Source organism: Polypterus senegalus, chromosome 18, assembly GCF_016835505.1.
Source record: "Polypterus senegalus isolate Bchr_013 chromosome 18, ASM1683550v1, whole genome shotgun sequence".
Classification (NCBI taxonomy): domain Eukaryota; kingdom Metazoa; phylum Chordata; class Cladistia; order Polypteriformes; family Polypteridae; genus Polypterus; species Polypterus senegalus.
In genome coordinates this window covers 85,573,389-85,593,923 of record NC_053171.1, presented here as the reverse complement: position 1 = coordinate 85,593,923, position 20,535 = coordinate 85,573,389, and the positions used below count along the sequence as shown (strand labels likewise).

The window sequence follows — 20,535 nt, the reverse complement described above, 5'->3', positions numbered from 1 at the left end:
ATTCAAGAGTCTGTCCAATAACTAAGCCTGCCTTTTTAAATAGCTAGTTGATTCATTGACTCTCTCTTGAAGTGATTACATTACCCATCACAGAGTTATAGGACATGTGAAGAATGTCATTGCCTACATTAAAGGAGTTAAATTGCTAAAGGAAAAAAAAAAATCTGCTTTGCCCTTTCTTCTATATTGTAGTTCCTTTGTGTTACGAGAGCAGTCCAGCCTGTCATTGATGAGGACCCCCAAGACCTTCTAGAAGTGCACTACCTCCACAAGGAATCCTGTTTAGTGACCAGGTGGCTCTTTGGTGAAACAAAAGTCAATAAGCAGTTCTTTGTTTTTGTTGATGTTAAATTGCAAACAGTTCTATTTGCACCAAGGAAAAAAAGTTTTGGCCGATATCACATTTTGTCCAAAAACAGTAAAAAAAAAAAAATAATTCACTCAGCATGTGGCACATAAATGCTAAAATGATAGGCAACAAGCACACAAAACAGCAAAAGTAAAAACAGTACTGTTACTTAAAATATGATTAAACAAATGTATTTTAGCAACATAAATTTTATAGCTGTCTCATAAGAATTGAAGCAATTTATATTCCTCTAAGTAAATTTCAACTGTATTGTATATTGACTTTACAGAAAGTAATTTTGTGAGATAAAATACAAAAAGTTGTTTACTTAGTCAACCTCTGCAGAAAACAGAAAAATCTACTGGTCTATAGACAAATTTTGGAAGCATAATGCTGTATACAATAATGTTTGACCTTATAAAACGACCTTGCTTTCCCCTTTTACTAGCTTCCTTCATCTATAATCTAACTGACTTAAATGTAGCAGTACTGTTTAGTTAGCTGTTGGAAATCCCTGACAAAACGTGTCCGTGCACATACTGCACATTCCACAGTAAAAGAAATCTGAACAGAGGAATGCTGAGAACAAAATGTTCCTGGTTTCAATATTGTGACAGACTGACTAAGGAAGAAATCAGAAACCCAACGTTACATACTTTACAGTAAAGTTGACAGCACTAAACATTTAAACATACCAAACCAGTTCAGATTCCCCTGTACTGCCTATCCCAAGAGGAGAATATGCAAATTTTACACATAGACTACTATGTGTAGTCTGAACTTTGAGCTAAAGTCTTTAGAGTTCTGAGGTACTAATGCTAAGCACTATGTCACACTCAAAAGCAAATAACCCTATAAATACGCACATAACAATAAAATCTTAAAACAGTGGACTGTTATCCATCCATCCATTTTCTAACCCGCTGAATCCGAATAGGGTCACGGGGGTCTGCCGGAGCCAATCCCAGCCAACACAGGGCACAAGGCAGGAACCAATCCTGGGCAGGGTGCCAACCCACCGCAGGACACACACAAACACACCCACACACCAAGCACACACTAGGGCCAATTCAGAATCGCCAATCCACCTAACCTGCATGTCTTTGGATTGTGGGAGGAAACCGGAGTGCCCGGAGGAAACCCACGCAGACACGGGAGAACATGCAAACTCCACGCAGGGAGGACCCGGGAAGCGAACCCGGGTCCCCTAACTGCGAGGCAGCAGCGCTACCACTGCGCCACAGTGGACTGTTAATTAAGCCTTAAAATGTCTTAATATAAACTGGACTGTACTTAATGAAATACAGACTGATTGATTGATTAGTTTATTACCATAACAGTAAAAGATAAGAAGGAAACTTTTTTATTCGGAGGTAATCTTCTATTGTACTAGCAGATTCTTCGGAAATGTTAGTATAAAATTACAATGCAAAAACAAATCCATTAGATTTGCATATTATGTCAGTTAATCATTAAAATGACTTCATACATTAATCTTACTTCAGAAACTGTAATAAATTTGAAATTACCAGTATGTATTTTCTGTTTAAATTAAACAAAACAGTCTTTAATATTATTTTGCATGATCCCAATGAAAAAATGTCTTTGCATTTTTTTGTTTATTTATTGTTATTTAATCACCTGCTGGATTTTAAGTGAATTTTAAAGTGTGAACCTTTTTAAAAGGTCATAGAATTGTGATGTTTAACTCAAGTGGTATGTGGGATTTGTTCTGCTGCTCCACTGTGCCAGGAACCTGGGTTTGAATGCTAATCCAGGTGGTGTGTAGAATTTTGCTCTCTGTCTCCACAGCTGTTCCATTGGGCACTATTGTATTGCTTCCACATCACAACAACATGAATTTTACTTGACAACTCTAAACTGGCACTACATGAGTCAGTATGGGTGAATGAATATGATCAGCATTAGATTACTACCCCATTGGGGGTCAGGTCCCTTCTTTTGCCCATGGCTGTACAGCTTTTAAATCAGAAATATACTTTTATATTTACTAAGAAGTTAAGGCGTAAAAAATATGATGATTCAAAGACAGCTACAAACAAAACTTCTTGATATATTAGGTTTTGGTCAAAAAAAATGTCGAAGAATGAAAAAATGTAGCTTTACTAAATATACTGCATCAGTTCTGATTGCAATGTCAGGTTTAATAAAAGGTTTTAGGCATAAACTGTTAGGGTCTGACAACTTATGCTATATAAGCATATTGAAGATACCTCAAGGAGACTTTAAGGAAATCCCCCAGCTAGAAACCACACACCTTAACTACCTTTCAAATAGCAGAAGCTGTTAGCTGTTATAAAAACTTGCCTTTGTAAGGAGCTGAAAGCTTGCTGATCAGGCAAACCAATAGACTGTGCTACCATTTCCAGTGTAGCGCTAACCGTATGTAGATGATCTACATTTGAAGTCAAAGAGCAAAGGGATGGGACTTTCCAGGGTCATTTACAATAGCCACAGCTGAAATATGACACCACTATAAACTTTTTCAATGTGAAGTGCACTGGCTTTATAGCTATTAGCAAAACTAAATGTTGTGCTGAAAAAAAAAAAACAAATTAGATCACAGCAGAAGTGTAAATAGTTTAACTTCACAAGCCTTTCCTCCAGAGGCTTGAGACATTTAGCTTATATACAATATTTAAGAGCTTAACCACATTTCTTAAATATTTGAAATGCTTTTCTCAAATGAATGGAGTTTGACATTGGAGAACATTTTTAATAAAATGCAAAAAATGCATAGAGTAAAGTCAGATGAAAATATCCTAGAATAATTCATATATTTTGTTAAAATATTTATAGATGTAAATAAGCATTATGCAGCACTTTAACAATAGTGAAACCAAACTAAAGTAAAACGTTTTATAACTTAAAATGAGGTATAATCGATCCATCAATGTTCTTATCCTTCCATTACAGGGTTACAAAGAGCTGAATGCAATCACGGCGGTCCTGGGTGCAAGGTAGAAAAAAACCAACATTCTATGCCATTGTGTACTCACTTGGTTTTGAAAGATTTAGCAATGTCAATGCATCCAACATTCACATCCTTGGGATGTGAAAGAAAGCACAAGTGCATAGAATAAAATTGTGTAGACAGCAGTCAGGTCAGGCACAGTACACAGATCAACAGAGCTATGCCGTAATAGCACTAACCACCATGGTGTTCATTGTAACACAGATATTTGCTAATACATACAAAAACAAAACAAAAAAACAACTTCCTTTAATAATTGTTTTCATAAAAGCCGCCTTTTGCACATTATTAATGTTGCAATCAGCCCAGCTTAGTAATTAAATTGCAGGCAAAAAATTCTGTATTTGTTGGCTGTATCTCAATTTTCTAGATACTGTATAAATGTATGCTCTTATTGCGCCTCCACTTGGTGTAAATTCCTTTGCTTTCAAATTTGAGTGCAATGTCTGTTTAAGTAAATAAGGAAAACACAAAAAGAGAAACAAAGAGAAGATTGAATCTCGGAAATCCCCAATGCTTATACCTAAATCAGCACTACCTTCTTGACAGAAAAGTAACAATGACTTCTGTTTTAGTTCATCTAGAAGGTGTACTGCTTTTCTTTTTTTAAGGAAAAAGGAAGCACCTTCATGCCTTTTCCAATAATTCAGAAACTTCCTATTTTTTACTCTCAAAAGCAAAAGTAAAACACATATTCAATGCAAAATAAAAGTGAACTGCACCATCTACTGGTAGACTAATGTAAATTCGCAAGCAACACTTGAATCTCATCCTTCTGCTGATATCAAACTTTTCCACTGTTTTAGTTCTACATTTGTAACACAGGTTGTAGTTTCTTTTATTTAACAAAACCCAGTTCAGAACCCAGACTAAACAACAAATGCAAAAATCCTCAATATAAATCAAACAATGCACAAGGTTGCTGCTGTGATGGATATGAGCATGCGTGTACATTTACTTCTTTTTCTTTCGGCTGCCCCCTTTAGGGGTTGCCACAGCAAATATCTTTCTGTCCTCTGCATCTTGTTCTGTCACAAATACCACCTGCATGTCCTCTCTCACCACATCCATAAACCTTCTCTTAGACCTTCCTCTTCTCCTCTTCCCTGGCAGCTCTATCCTTAGCATCCTTCTCCCAATATACCCAGCATCTCTCCTCTCCACATGTTCAAACCAACACAACCTTGCTTCTCTCACTTTGTCTCTCAACTGTCCAACTGTACGTGATGTTTATTGCTCTTAACTTGTACTGCATGTAAATGATGGATAATTAGTATATACCTCTGGAATTGTATCCAAACTTCAGAATGCTGGCATGTATTCATAAAAACACTAGAAGCAAAGCATTAGTATCATAGGAAATACATTTAGATTAATAAAATGTTTCTGACATATTACTTGATGTTTTGCATTAACAACATACTAGACAGAAAATGTCAAGCAACTTTGGGGGCTGTACTGTTTAAGAAAATGAGAATAACTGATTTTTACTTCAGAATAGCTCAAATTATCAGGGCTGGAGAAACAGAATCAATAAACAAAAACACATTATTTTAACTTTGCAACAGCACCCCCTGGTGAATGTTTTGTACAATACTCTTCACATCTACAGGGTGGTCCTGATCTAATTATGCCATTTTCATTGCGGTATAACTTATTAAGTTTATTACATAGAGAATTCACAACTGAATTGAGGACAAGTGGGACATTAAATGGAAAATCAGTGAATTAATTCAATGTAAGTCCATTTTCATTTATTACAAGATATTTCAAACAATTCTTTTGTCTTGCATTTTTTTCCTGCATTGCATTAAAAGTTGCATAATTACATCTGGACCACCCTACATTCTAAGGTTAACTATAGTGAAAAGTCAAGCAAAGTGACACCTTTTATTGGCTAACTAAAAAGATTACAATATGCAAGCTTTCAAGGCAACTCAGGCCCCTTCTTCAGGCGAGATGTAAGGTTAGCCATATAAACTCTGTTTCATACATAATAAGTTGGGGGTTTAAATAAACTTTATACATCATTATAGAAATATAAGCTTTCAAAAATATAATTAAGCACATGTCTTTTTGATTCATGTTATATGTAATAACAACTAAGAACATAAAAGTATAAGAAATGTTGTGACATGAGTAGGCCAATTCGCCAAGTAAAGATTATCCATCCATCCATCCATTTTCCAACCCGCTGAATCCGAACACAGGGTCACGGGGGTCTGCTGGAGCCAATCCCAGCCAACACAGAGCACAAGGCAGGAACAAATCCCGGGCAGGGTGCCAACCCACCGCAGGACACACACAAACACACCCACACACTAGGGCCAATTTAGAATCGCCAGTCCACCTAACCTGCATGTCTTTGGACTGTGGGAGGAAACCCACGCAGACACGGGAAGAACATGTAAACTCCACGCACGGAGGACCCAGAAAGCGAACCCGGGTCTCCTAACTGCGAGGCAGCAGCGCTAACACTGCGCCACCGTGCCACCCAGCAAAGATTATTTCCTATGAATTAAGTCAAAATTTGAATGTCCTCAAAGTGCTGCTGTCAATAACAATACTCAGGATATTGTTATATGCATCCATAGTGTAAAGAAATACTCCTTAATATTTGTGTGAAATACACCTTCCATGTCCATGTTGTAAAAGAACAACTGGTATCTAAGTTATTAAGCCTGTTTACAATTTTAAACACTTTTTACACATCATTGTTCAATCTCTGCATGTTTGTACTTCAACCCATTAACCTTTATTATAACTCATGTCTTACAGTCCATGTATTAGAGGAGCACCTTTTCTCTGATCTACTGTATATCTATGTCCCTTCTTTTAAGATGGACAACAAAACTGTGCAGAATTCTAGACATGGCACCATATATGCCTAAAATTTAACCTATTGAGGTGATACTCTTCCTTTCACTAGTTCAATTAAAAAAAAACTAATATTAAATATTCTCAAATCCAAAATGTGTATATTGACAACTGTAATGACTGGCAACGGTCCTCTTTTTAATTACTGAATTATGAGAGATACAAATAATGAACACTGGAGTAATTCCTGTGTGTCACTGCTTTGTAGGATTTTGTGTATTTTTATTTCAATGCTTTAACAGCATATCATTAACACAATACAGTAGTCACCTAACCAAGACAAACTGTCTTGCTAAATTAAATAGTTAAAAGCATCACACAACAGATAAATTACCAAAAAACAAACCTTTGAACTTATTCACTGCTGTTAGTTTTTTCTTCTCTGGAAGTGACTTGTCATTTCCTAATAATCCACCTAAAATACTCAAATAAACTAACCCTCTGCAAAAAATTCAAGTTTAGAAATAAACCTGTGATAATATACTTTACTGCTCACACTCTGAGGAAAAAATGCAATATAAAGGTTGTAAAAGAAAATACATAAAGCTTATTTGTAATGTATATATTATACACTGAGAATATGTATTATAACGTTTAAATAATATGCAAATATACTTCAGAATATTTTACTTTACTGGATTATTTGAATAATTGTTTTGTGTTTTGTGTTCTTGACAGAATAATCATATACTAAATATCTTGACATACAAATTGCCACAATGACATTTTTATAAGAGATTTTATATTCTCCTGTGAATAGTTATATACAAATATATCTCTTTTCATACTAAAGAAAATATATTGTTATAAAATTACCTGAGGTGTTGTCTTGTTAAATACATCACTTCCCAAGATAACATCATTCATCACTCTCTTCTTCAACACATCGTATTCTTCCTCTGTGAGGTGAATCGACTCCAAACTTGAAGAGCAATGCTTGCATTGACCACTAGCAACATAAAAATATGTGGTAAACTAATTTACCTGTGAAAGATTCCCTGTGTTGTGATATCACAAGTGAACATCAACCTTTGTCATTTTTTTTCTATGTTCATAAAGCTAAGCTATTGAAAACCTTTGTAAAATGCTTTACATCTAATAAAAGAATATATGTGAACATGCCTACCTTTTGATATTCATAATCTATGAACATAAAAATGCAATACTATAATATAAAGGTACATTTGATACATCACTGTCCCTTTAGTCTGGCGAATTTCCTGTTGCCTTCAAGCCTAAGGGAGTTACGCCTGTACTGAGGACACCAACCCTGTATTTCTATACATATTCTCAAGTGACAAGTTTACTGCCTGTCTCAATAATAATAATAATAAATTATATTTATAGCACTTTTCTAACGTACTCAAAAACACATTAGCTATTATGTGGTGAAGGTGTAAGATAGACAGTTAGCTAATAAGGGATAGGGGATGATTAGGGAGCAAGAACAGGAAGGCCTTAGTGGGTAATTTAGTCAGAACATTGGGAAACACCCTACACTTTTCAAAAGATGCTCAGGGATCTTTTATGACTACACAGACAAAGGACTTCAGTTTTATGGTTCATTCAAAGGATGGTGCCAGTTTTTAAAATCACAGTATCCTCATCACTGCAAAGGGATCCACACACAGACCACAGGGTAAGTGCCCCTGTTGGCCTCAGTAACACACCTTCCAGCAGCAAACCAAGCTTTTCCTAGAAGGCCTCCCATCGAAGTACTGGCTAAAACCTAAACATGCTTAGTTTCAGGTATTCTGAAGTGCAGGTGGCATGGATACTATGTCTGCCATTTTTCTCTAATTCAGCACAAACATAATTAAATTACTTCTCACAAATGCAAAGACCTGGTTAATAACTGTGTTCAGTGATGCAGGAAACCATTTGTGGCATTAGGAAAATCATAGTGTTGAGCTTCAGGAAATGCAAGATTTCTCTGACTACAGTGTTCAGTCAAAAGGCATGTTAAAAAAAATCACTAGAGTGAAGTCTACTTTCTAAAGAGGTTTAAGTATTTTGATGTAGATGCAAAATTTCTGTGCAGGCTGCAACAGTTGGTGATTCAAGTATACTCTTTTATCTATATATATAAAATTCTTTTCGCGTTTGAAACGGAAATTACGTATGACCGCAACAGTCAGGTTACACAGAGAAGGTGAGACAAAAGCAGAGCGAGAGAGAAGGCTCGCAGGCTCGCTGATCAACGTATACGACAATCACAATTGAGGGCCTCACAAACACTTTTTTAAATATGGACCCTCTTCATGTAATCTGATCCTAGTTACTGCATGAGTCTCTCTTTTAAATTCACAAGGATGTCAGCTCGCAGAGCCCACCTGTTTCATTTACAATTTTTTTAAGTCCAACCAGTTGATATGTGTGGTTTCTCTTGCATCAGTATTATCAACCTGCATTCTGTTACACTATCTAGCTGAAATCAGGATTTTTGCAATGAATGTCCAGTAACACTTAATTAGGCTTTTAATATTTCCCATGCAGACGACTTTTGGTATTTTTAATATGGAATTATGCTAACAAGTGTGTTTTGGCCATAGATGGCTCAATGTACTGTATCTCTGACTTTGGCAAGGTGATCCTCAAACTCAAACACTTTGACTACCACTGAATTTCATGAAATGAGTTTTCTTTAACTTGGATCAATATAATGCCTTTTTTAAACTATTTTTTAAAAGGCAGATTGAATAATTTAACTGATAATTTGTCATTTTCTACTGCTATCGATGAGACAATAAATTGCTTTCAGTGATGTGATTTGGTAAAATTTTATTTGATACATTTTACACAATTTCTCATTTGTATATAAAATTCCTCTGAATTTCAAACACTAAGGGCAAATGTTTGGATGTCTTGGTGGGCGCTGTTGGTCTAGTTATCAGGAATTGGATACTATATAAAACTAAACAGATGCTGTCTGGAAAATATCAACCCTCAGAACACTAAACAAGATGAATACTTGTGAGAAAAGCCACAGACAGACCAACAATTACCTGAAGGATCCACAGATTTCAGTAGCTGAGACTGTAGTAAAACATAACAGTAGAAAACTGATATTTGGACAAAACTGTATTTTTCAGAAGAACAATAATTCCAAATATAAAGTGACTTGAGAGAAAAAAGGTGAATGTTGTACAGTGGCACAAACAAAATCCTGATCTCAGTACTACTGAAAACCTGTGACACCGAACAAACTTGAACAATCTGGCACAAATCTTCCTGTAGGAATGGGCCAAAATTGATCCCAAACATTGCCCAAAGTAGATACTGTGGGGTGCAGCCCGGACACAGACAGGTAGACATGTTGTTTAACCACACACGTGTTTATTTACACTACTTATTTACAAATAAGTGCACTAACCCAGTGCCGCAGCACCAATCACCCTTCAAGTCCTGGCCGCACGACAATGCCTTGCTCAGTCCTCAGACCGCCTCCACTCCTCTCCTCCGAGCTCCATCCACTTCCACCCGACTCTTGCTGTCGACTGGAGGGAGGCGGCCCCTTTTATGTATGCCCGGATGGGCTCCAGGTGCTTCCTGAGGAGCTTCCGCCGACACACCCTGTGTGGCAGAAGCACCAACTGTGTAGCCGGAAGTCCTCCGGGTGTTCCTGCTCCTCTTCCCCAGCACTTCCTGGTGTGGCGGAAGTGCTGGGCTCCAGGTTTCTTCAGGCACCGGGGCGCCGCCTGCCGGTGGCCACGGGCCCCTACAGGGTTGGGCTTCCAAACCCCTTACCTGAGGCCACCAACAAAACCAAGGCGGTTGCCCTCACGTGGTCGGGAGGAGGCACCAGCCCCCCTCCGGTCCCCTCGGGTGTCCCGGTTGGGCTCCACCCCCAGCCGCCCATGACAATACATATTTACCCCGAAAAGGTGGCTCTACAAAATACTATAGGTAATGGAAATATATGTATGTAATATGTATGTAAGTATGATATTTCCTTTTTAACATAAAATAATGTCACATTAAAAACATTTTCAAATTCTGTACTTTGAAATAAAAAATATCACAGAGAACAAAAGGTCAGTGTTGGATTGTTGTCTTATTCTAAAGTATTCTCAGTAGAGAACTAGTCACAGGTCTGGATACTTTTAAAAGATACTCTGTCTGATAAATATTTCACATTATCTACAATTGTCTTTTGTTCAGATGTTCATTGCTATAATCAATTGCTCCTGGGCATAATGACAGGGAAATGGAGTATAATATGGCACAGAGGGTATAAGGCAGTCGGTGATTTAAATACATTAATTGTTTTACAGCATTTTGAACTGATTTTGGAAAACAACATGAATAGGAGAAATTCAAAGATAGGAAAATTAGAGAAAAAAAAGAGAACTCTTAGGAACAATTTACTGGAAGACAGCAAAGTTACTCACTGCATTTGTATTCTACCCATTAATTTGACAAACAAATGAATTTAATTCATCACTACTAGGTTACTTCCTGTTGATATTTTTTTGTAAATTCTAATGCACAATTACCACTTATTTGGTGAACTTAACAAGAAAAGTGAAATGCGGGCATACTTTCTGTCAACCCACCTCCACTGACGCTGTGCTTACTCTCAATGAACCATATGTTCCTCTAATTAGTTCACTAGGTTCTGAGAGTAAAATGTGGGGGTTGGTGGAAGGATTGGCACTCCACCCACCATAAAAAAACTCACACTGTTCCAGTGTGGTGCTGGGGTATCACCCACTGCACTCGGGTCCCAATCCAGGTGGTTTGTTGTGTGGTGAGCGTGGCAACGTTCTATCAGTGCAAGTTCCCAACCTCTCTCTCTCTCTCTCTCACACACAGCAGAGGAAGGCTATAAAAACATATCTAAATTGTTTCTGCTTGCAATTTCCATTATATGAAATATCATTAAGAAATGGCAATTAAGGAGAAGTGTTAAAGTAAAGACAAGATCTGGAAGAACAATAAAAAAAATCTCTGGTCAGGACTACAAGGCAATATCCCCACATCGCTGCAAAGAACCTGCAGGACTGACAGGCTAGCACGATAATAGCAGTGTATTGTGCAATGCTTCTGATGGGCACGGTTTACAGTCATTAAAAGGAAGACTACCAAGCAAATCTCATTTTAAAATTCAGCATCTAATGCACGCAATACAAAACTTAGATTATGCAGGGGCATTTTGGAACCAAGTGAGGCAGTGTGATCAAACAAAAAAGAAACTCTTTGGATATAAATCACCAAAGGCACATTTAGAGGAAGACAAAGGAGAATAATTTGATGAAAGTAACATGATGCAAACTGTAAAGCATGGGAATATAAATATTACGCTTTGGGGTTATATGACAGCCAGTGTCACAGGAAATATTATGTGGGGAGATGGAAGAATGGATTCTATTAAGTATCAGCAAATAAACAAAACACACTGAAGAAATTGAATCTCAAAGTCAACCATTATCTATTTTAAGAAATGAGGGTTTAAGGTTTAGGAACGGCTTTCACTGTTCGTAGACTTGAACATTGTTGAAAAATTTAGGCAACAACTCAAAGGTGGTCTGCATGCAAGACAATCTAAGAATATTTCCAAACTAGATGCCTACTGCAAGGATGAGTGGTACAAAATTCCCGAAGTAAGAGAAAAGAGACTGTTAGCGGACTTCAAGAAATGTTTGGAGGTTGTTATTTCTGGTAAAGAGCATGTCTTGAATGAGGCACATTACCTGCATTGTGAAGGAGCGTCAGTTTTGGCACCAAGGCCATGTGGTGCAATTTTTTTTCCCTATGTGTTAAATTCAGTAAATATATAGTAATTGGGTGTAAAATTGTGTTTGTTTATTCTCTGAAAAGCTATGCTAACTTTTATCACTTAAGACAAATCTATGAAACATATAATTTCACTTGGGTGCCAACACAAATATATTAATAAAAAGCAAAGCAACATAATACACATTTAATATTTAAATAATTAAAATAATTCTTATGCATGGCGTCCCCGTGTCTGCATGGGTTTCCTCTGGGTACTCCAGTTTCCTCCCACAGTCCAAAGACATGCAGGTTAGGTGCATTGGCAATCCTAAATTGTCCCTACTGTGTGCTTGGTGTGTGTGCACCCTGCAGTGGGCTGGCACCCCACCCGGGGTTTGTTTCCTGCCTTGCGCCCTGTGTTGGCTGAGATTGGCTCCAGCAGACCCCTGTGACCCTGTAGTTAGGATATAGCAGATTGGATAATGGATGGATGGATATTAGTTACCAAATAGGTGGTTTAAAATATACACTTAAAATACATAATACTACACACAATTTTAAGACAGCTAACACAAAAAATGCAACATCTGTACTTAAGAATATAAATTACCTTCGTGCTATAGTAGTCCAGCTTCCCTTCCATGAAATATTTGGATCACTAGAAAGATAAAGATTAGACTTAATACAATATAAATGAACAATATGAAGGCTATTATAGCATGCAATCTTATTAAATATGTTTAATTACAAGTGGTGTGCCATCACAAGCCATATTAAAAAGCACAAAACTGACCAAAAAAGGGTAACATGATAGGTCACTATAACTATTGTCTAGCTCACTTGTCATGGAGGGTTATCTGTGATGTGAAAAGGTGCATAGGTTTCTTACCACACTTATACTACCCTTCTGCTCTTCTGCCTCTATATATATATTATAAATGCACACACATATATACTGTATATATATATTGTGTACATATATATGTATATATACATATGTTGTATATGTATATATATATGTATATCATATATATATAGCATATATTATATATATATATATATATATATATATATACAGTATATATATAGGTGTGGCAGTAATCAGGCCTGGGGGTGGCTACGGAAATTGAACTCAGGTGTGATACACCACAGTTAGGTTATTTTTTAACAAGGGGGCAATTACTTTTTCACACAGGGCCATGTAGGTTTGGATTTTTTTTTTCTCCCTAAATAATAAAAACCATCATTTAAAAACTGCATTTTGTGTTTACTTGTGTTATATTTGACTAATGGTTAAATGTGTTTGATGATCAGAAACATTTTGTGTGACAAACATGCAAAAGAATAAGAAATCAGGAAGGGGGCAAATAGTTTTTCACACCACTGTGTATATATATACACACACAATGCAAAGTTGACTCACTCAGTCATTCATCAACAAAAATAACATCTTCCCCATTTACTAGAACGGCACATCTGGGGCACTAGGCTAAGAAAGAAGTTTGATATATTAATACAACCAAAAAACTAAATGCCCCAAAATCTCAAAAATGCTTTGACTGATTTGATTGAAAACTGGTGATGTTACAGAAAAGAGAAAATTAACCAATGCGATTTTTTTTTTTTTGTCGATAAAGTTTTTCAATTTGTATTAATTTTATACTAATGTACATGCACTGTGCTGCACTAATAGGAGGCTTTATGCGAATGAAGAATGGAGTACAAGTGATTGAGAGACCTTAGCCCCAGAAACCAATAGTGTGGATGGACGACTGAAAACAGGGTGGTGTCCCGGACAGAAGAAAAAGACATGATCATGTTGTGAAGTGGAAAGAAAAAGATGTGCGAAGCTCAAGAAAAATGCAAAGCTCAACAGTTAGCAAGCGCTACGTTTTGCTGTTGTCTACCAGCACTCTTACATGCATACCGGGACTTTTCGACCTACAATCCCTGGCCACAGTGCTAAAAACTACAAGAATGAATCAGTCCTTTCCCCGTGACTCCCAATATCCGGTTCTACTTAAATCACTCAAAACCTCAGTGCTGGTTTTATATCATGGCACTTGTATTTCAATTGAGAAAACAATAAAAATTGGTTGTGGTGCTTGTCACATTAATAGAGCAGTGTAACACATAGGGTGCTGCCACTTATGAATAGCCACTGAAAGCACTGCTTTCCATATATATTCAAACCTGCAGACTTTAAAGAAGGACTACAAACAACTAATGAAAAACATGAAAAGAAAAACTATATTTGTGTGAATTTTGAGAGCAAATAAATATATTTAATAATATCTGCTTAAAGGGTTTCCTCCCACAGTCTAAAGACATGCAGATTAGGTGCACTGGCGATTCTAAATTCTCCCTAGTGTGTGCTTGGTGTGTGTGTGTGTGTGTGTGTGCCCTGCGGTGGGCTGGCTCCCTGCCCGGGGTTTGTTTTCTGTCTTGTGCCCTGTGTTGGCCGGGATTGGCTCCAGCAGACCCCCGTGACCCTGTAGTTAGGATATACAGTAATCCCTCCTCGATCGCGGGGGTTGCGTTCCAGACCCCCCCGCGATAGGTGAAAATCCACGAAGTAGAAACCATATGTTTGTATGGTTATTTTTATATATTTTAAGCCCACCCTGTTAACATTATTAGAGCCCTCTAGACATGAAATAGCACCCTTTAGCCAAACGTTTAAACTGTGCTCCATGACAAGACAGAGATGACAGTTCTCTCTCACAATTAAAAGAATGCAAACATATCTTATCTTCAAAAGAGCGCCGTCAGGAGCAGAGAATGTCAGAGAGAGCGCTCGCTAAGAAAAGCAAACAATCAAAAAATCAATACGTGCTTTTAAGTATACAGAAGCACCACGATAAAGCGGCATTTTGTAGAGGAGCCTCCGTGTCCTCTGTGCAACAGCCCCTCTGCTCACACCCTCCGTCAGGCAGAGAGTGAGAAAGATAGGGAGAAGCAAACAAGCGCCACGCGGGAAGCATATCTTATATCATTGAGGAGTTTTAGTTAATATGTAATGCATGCTCTGATTGGGTAGCTTCTAAGCCATCCTCCAATAGCATCCCTTGTATGAAATCAACTGGGCAATCAAACTGAGGAAGCATGTAACCTAAATTAAAAGACCCATTGTCCGCAGAACAGAATATTTAGATGTGCTTACATTTAAAATCCGTGATAGAGTGAAGCCGCGAAAGTCGAAGCGCGATATAGTGAGGGATTACTGTAGTGGGTTGGATAGTGGATGGATGGATGAAGTTCATATTATTCCTACTGATTACCCATTCTAATTCAAAAGAATACACTTTCCCGTAAAACCAAGTCAAGTCACTAGGAAAAGGCAGGAATGGATTTTAATACAGTAATGTTTTACTCATGAACAACTGTGTATAGCGTGTTCAAAAGTAAGCAGTTCAGTGACCATATGATATTATCATTACTTATTACTTACTTATTTGACTGATTATGCCTTTATCTATGGTGACTTAACAACATTTGAGATACAATTGATTGATTTTTTTTTGTTTTTCCAGTTGCAGCACTGGCAGGTGGAGTGACTTACTAATGGTCACAAAGTGTCAGTAGCAGTTAACCCAAAATCTCAAGGTTTGATGTCTTATGTCCAAAGCCTTAAACACTACAAAACTTGTTGCCAATAATTTTAGTCCTTGGTTTAACAAAAATAAAAACAACATTGTACACAGAAAAACACTTAGGTTTGTTATATAATACTTCTGAACTGTCTGACCTAGTGACACATAATCCTGACCATGAGATAACACATGTTCATGTGCTTTATTAATTATCAAGGTGAAGAAATGCTAACATGCGACTGGTGGCATCTGAACAGCAGCAAGTGTGAGATAGTTCTTTGTGAATTCAGGGGAAGAATATTAATTCCTCTTTACCAGCCAATTAGAATGGTCAATAGAGGATCTGCAATACAGTTTTTGAACCAGTGACAAGCTTTGCTTACTAAAATAAATTAAGATGGATGTTCTTAGTACTATAACACCCAGCCTACTAAGTGAACTTATGAACACCACTTTATTTGAAAAACATTACTTGGTCAGTTACAAATACAAGATTATTTTTGTTATATCAATCAAAATTCAATGTCTGCTTTCCAATAAAAATGTATTTCACAGGTATAAAATGAAAAAAAAAATTGTTTCGGTTATTTCACGGGACTTTCATATATTTTGGGTACTGAAGTCAAAAATTAAAACCATTTTTCACCAGCATGTAACATTTTTTCATGTAACTCTAGTTTTATCCATTATGTATAGTTATTGTTTAAACACTACAATTAAATATCAGTATTTTAATTTAATGATAAGTTGCTTGAATTTAATATTTTCTAATATTAAAATCTATGTTTAAATCAAAAGTTATTTTATTTCATAATCAAATCTGAATACAGCTGGAATTGAACATGGTAATGAGTAACAGAAGCAGGGAGCAGCATGTGAAACAAACCGTTAGATGCATGCGTTTTCTCTCCGAGTGAGAGAGCAAACCCAAGAATTACAAAGGGTTCAGAAGGAATGGCCAGCTACGGCTTGGCACCAAAAACATCATCATACCAAGCTACAGTGGTGCTTAAAAATTTGTGAACCCTTTAGAATTTTCTATATTTCTATGACCTAAAACATCATCAGATTTTTCACTCAAGTCCTAAAAGTAGATAAAGAGAAACCAGTTAAACAAATGAGACAAAAATATTATAGTTGGTCATTTATTGAGGAAAATTATCAAATATTACATATTTGTGAGTGGCAAAAGTATGTGAACCTCACGGATGATCAGTTAGTTTGAAGGTGAAATTCGAGTCCGGTGTTTTCAATCAATGGGATGCCAATCAGGTGTGAGTGGGCACCCTGTGTCATTTAAAGAACAGGATCTATCAAAGTCTGCTCTTCACAACACATGTTTGTGGAAGTGTATCATGGCACCAACAAAGGAGATTTCTGAGGACCTCACAAAAAGAGATGTTGATGCTCATCTGGCTGGAAAAGGTTACAAAACCATCTCTAAAGAGTTTGGACTCCACCAATCCACAGTCAGACAGATTGTGCACAAATGGAGGAAATTCAAGACCACTGTTACCCTCCCCAGGAGTGGTCGACCAACAAAGATCACTCCAAGAGCAAGGCACACGTGTAATAGTCGGCGAGGTCACAAAGGACCCCAGGGTAACTTCTAAGCAACTGAAGGCCTCTCTCACATTGGCTAATGTTCATGTTCATTAGTCCACCATCAGGAGAACAGTGAACAACAATGGTGTGCATGGCAGGTTTGCCAGGAGAAAGCCACTGCTCTCCAAAAAAAACATTGCTGCTCGTCTCCAGTTTGCTAAAGAGCATGTGGACAAACCAGAAGGCTATTGGAAGAATGTTTTGTGGACGGATGAGACCAAAATAGAACTTTCTGGTTTAAATGAAAAGCGTTATGTTTACAGAAAGGAAAACACTGCATTCCAGCATAAGAACCTTATCCCATCTGTGAATCATGGTGGTGGTAGTATCATGGTTTGGGCCTGTTTTGCTGCATCTGTGCCAGGAAGGCTTGCCTTGATTGATGGAACAATGAATTCTGAATTATATCAGAGAATTCTAAAGGAAAATGTCAGGACATCTGTCCATGAACTGATTCTCAAGAGAAGGTGAATCATGCAGCAAGACAACGACCCTAAGCACACAAGTCGTTCTATCAAAGAATGGTTAAAGAAGAATAAAGTGAATGTTTAGGGATGGCCAAGTCAAAGTCCTGACCTTAATCCAATCGAAATGTTGTGGGAGGACCTGAAGCGAGCAGTTCATGTGAGGAAACCCACCAACATCCCAGAGTTGAAGCTGTTCTGTACGGTGAATGGGCTAAAGTCCTCCAAGCCGGTGTGCAGGAAAGATCAAAAGTTACAGGAAACGTTTAGTTGTAGTTATTGTGGGTCACACCAGATACTGAAACCAAAGGTTCACATACTTTTGCCACTCACAAATATGTAATATTTGATCATTTTCCTTAATAAATAAATGAGCAAGTAGAATATTTTTGTCTCATTTGTTTAACTTGTTTCTCTTTATCTACTTTTAGGACTTGAGTGAAATTCTGATGATGTTTCAGGTCATATTTATGCAAAAATATAGAAAATTCTAAAGGGTTCACAAACTTTCAAGCACCACTATATGTGAACCCAAATAAAGCACCCATACCACTTCTTCATATTAAACTTGGTTTAATGAAGCAGTTTATGAAAGCCCTAACAAAAGATGCAGTCTGTTTTACAGTTGCATATTTATGCTAAATGTTTCTGCGTTTGTCCGAGACTAAATTGAAAAAAGACCTTTGTGCTGGACCTGACATTAGAAAACTGATTTTTGCAGAATTTGTTGGTGCAATAAACAAGAGGCTTAAGTATCATTCTAAAAAAGGAATTTCTATGTTTTTAGGAAACAATAATGGTGAAAATTACAAAGAAACTTAAAGAAAAGGATTAGTTACGTTTACTGATTGGGTTGCAATATGAACCTCAAAGTTCAGTTTTTGGATTTGCATTTTGAGTTGATTTACTGAAAATCCTGGAGCAATGCGTGACTAAAAGGGTGAAAGACTCCATCAGGATACCAAGAACATGTAAAGAAGGTACCAGAGATGTTGGGATGTCTGTCTTACAGTGGATGACTGCTGGATGATTCATAAGGATGCACCTGAGAAAGTGGACAAATGGTGAGCCACCAAATGATAAAAAAAACAAAGCAGTGACAAACATCAGTATGTATGTAAAATCAATGAATATGTATTGTTGTTTTCTTTACATATATGTTTAAAGTATTAGATTTAATAAATATTTTAATGTTACATTTATTTAGAACAATATTGTCAACATGAATATTATAATTAGTTTCAATTTTGTACTTAAGTGTGACGTGATGGATACATTCCAATAATAGTTTTTTGTTGTGTTCAGAATGAAAACAGTTTGTTATGAGTTTAATTTTGCAGACCTCTGTTTACTCTATGAATTGAGTATTGAAAGTACACATACCTTTCAAACCATGATTTTATACTCTTTGCCAGTAATTCACTTGGATATATTTGATTGTTCCTCATGTACAAGAGAATGGACATCAGCTTGCTTTTGTTTTCATCCAAGTAAAGTTTATGGTCAAAAAAAGCTTTCCAGGTTTCTAGATGAGGGGTTAGATCAGCTGCAAGCATTTCTTCATACAGCTGCCATGCAACAGTGGCACAGCCATGCCGGAGGGCTCCAGCAATTACATGCCCATAGTTCCTTGGAGAAGGAGTGATCACCCTCTTAATATTTTCTAGAAAAGTAAGACACTCTTGCCAGTTTTCTGTCTGGCTAAATGATTTAATGAAGAGACTGTAGGCACTTGTATCCAGGACCTTGAATCTACTTTTCATGATCTCGTAAACATCAAGTACTTCAGCATGATGATTGCCAAGAACACACAGTGTGAGGTACTTGAGAAGCAACTCATAGCTGATAGAAGCATTCTCCTTCGCAACATAAGTCAAGAGGGACTTTGCAACATTCACATCACTTTTGGCAGCTACCATCTTCGTCATCATGCTCACTTCAAACTGCCTCTTGCCTTGGTATAGCTCTTTCAATTTCCTCCACTCACTTGTTGTTAGTGGATAGCTTGGGACACTTTCTGTGGCGTTTCTCTCTCTGGCTGTCTGTTCAGCTGCTTTAACCGTTTCTTTTCTTTTCACAAACTGTCCCCTTTTCTTTGCATCACCAGCTTCAAATGTTGACCTCAGCACATATCGTCGAAGCTGATGTTGCAACTCAGTCTGTTTTGATTTGCAAAAGTTTTTACCCAGTGCACAAGAAGAAAAAGAAGCAATTTTGGGTGTCCTACAATCTTTTAAAAGGGATGAGGTATGTTTTTGAATAACAACGCGAGAGGCTCTCTGATATACCAAAAACGCGATCCCACTGATTGACATCTTCAACCCAAAAAAATCTCAATTCACGGATTATTTAAGGAGGTCAAAGCGGCGATTTGAATGATGAAGCAAAACTTATTATTTGGCTAATAAATACTCGTATTAACAGAACTTTACTGCTACTTTAAAGGAAAATAATCAAATCATCCGGAAATATAGTTAAGTATAACATACAATTCTCTCATTATGTAGTTACACTCACAAGAGGCCGTAAAATGCGTTGAAAAAATAAGAATCCAATAATGATGGAGTTTATGTTACTAAAATTAAACCTTTTAGTGAAAATTATAAATCACCTTTGCACTTGTACATAGTCGCTTTATACACGAGCACACCAGCCATACATTTCACAGACAAAGTCGTGTTTTAATGACTTCATCATCAAATGTCGCCTTAAAATGATGTATTTCTTTCTAAATGGCAACTGTCGCTACCAGATTTGCGCGCGCATGCGCAGAGCTTTACTATTACGACCCTATCCGATCTGCGTTTTTTTACTTTGCGACATGAGTCCCCATCAGATTTGTCTCGCGCACGCGCTCTCTGCTTAATTAAAATTCATTTCACGACGCTGCCCGATTTGTTCTGCGCATGTCGAATGTTTTACGACACACGTCAC

The 20,535-nt window shown here is 37.1% G+C and overlaps 1 protein-coding gene across 3 annotated transcripts in view; it reads right to left on the bottom strand.

Moving 5' to 3' along the window:
• Positions 1 to 20,341, bottom strand: part of LOC120518647 (protein only RNase P catalytic subunit) — a 68,284-nt gene extending 47,943 nt beyond the window's left edge. For all 3 annotated transcript variants that reach the window (XR_005631268.1, XM_039741534.1, XM_039741535.1), the window contains exons 1-3: positions 18,985 to 20,341; positions 12,550 to 12,597; positions 7,038 to 7,170 (exon numbers count right to left, since the gene is read on the bottom strand). Coding sequence is in view for 2 of the 3 variants with exons in the window: in XM_039741534.1 (XP_039597468.1) it covers positions 7,038 to 7,170; positions 12,550 to 12,597; positions 18,985 to 19,916 (1,113 nt within the window). In the remaining variant the exon portion in view is untranslated. The remainder of the gene's footprint in view (positions 1 to 7,037; positions 7,171 to 12,549; positions 12,598 to 18,984) is intronic.
• Positions 20,342 to 20,535: the final 194 nt, after the last annotated feature.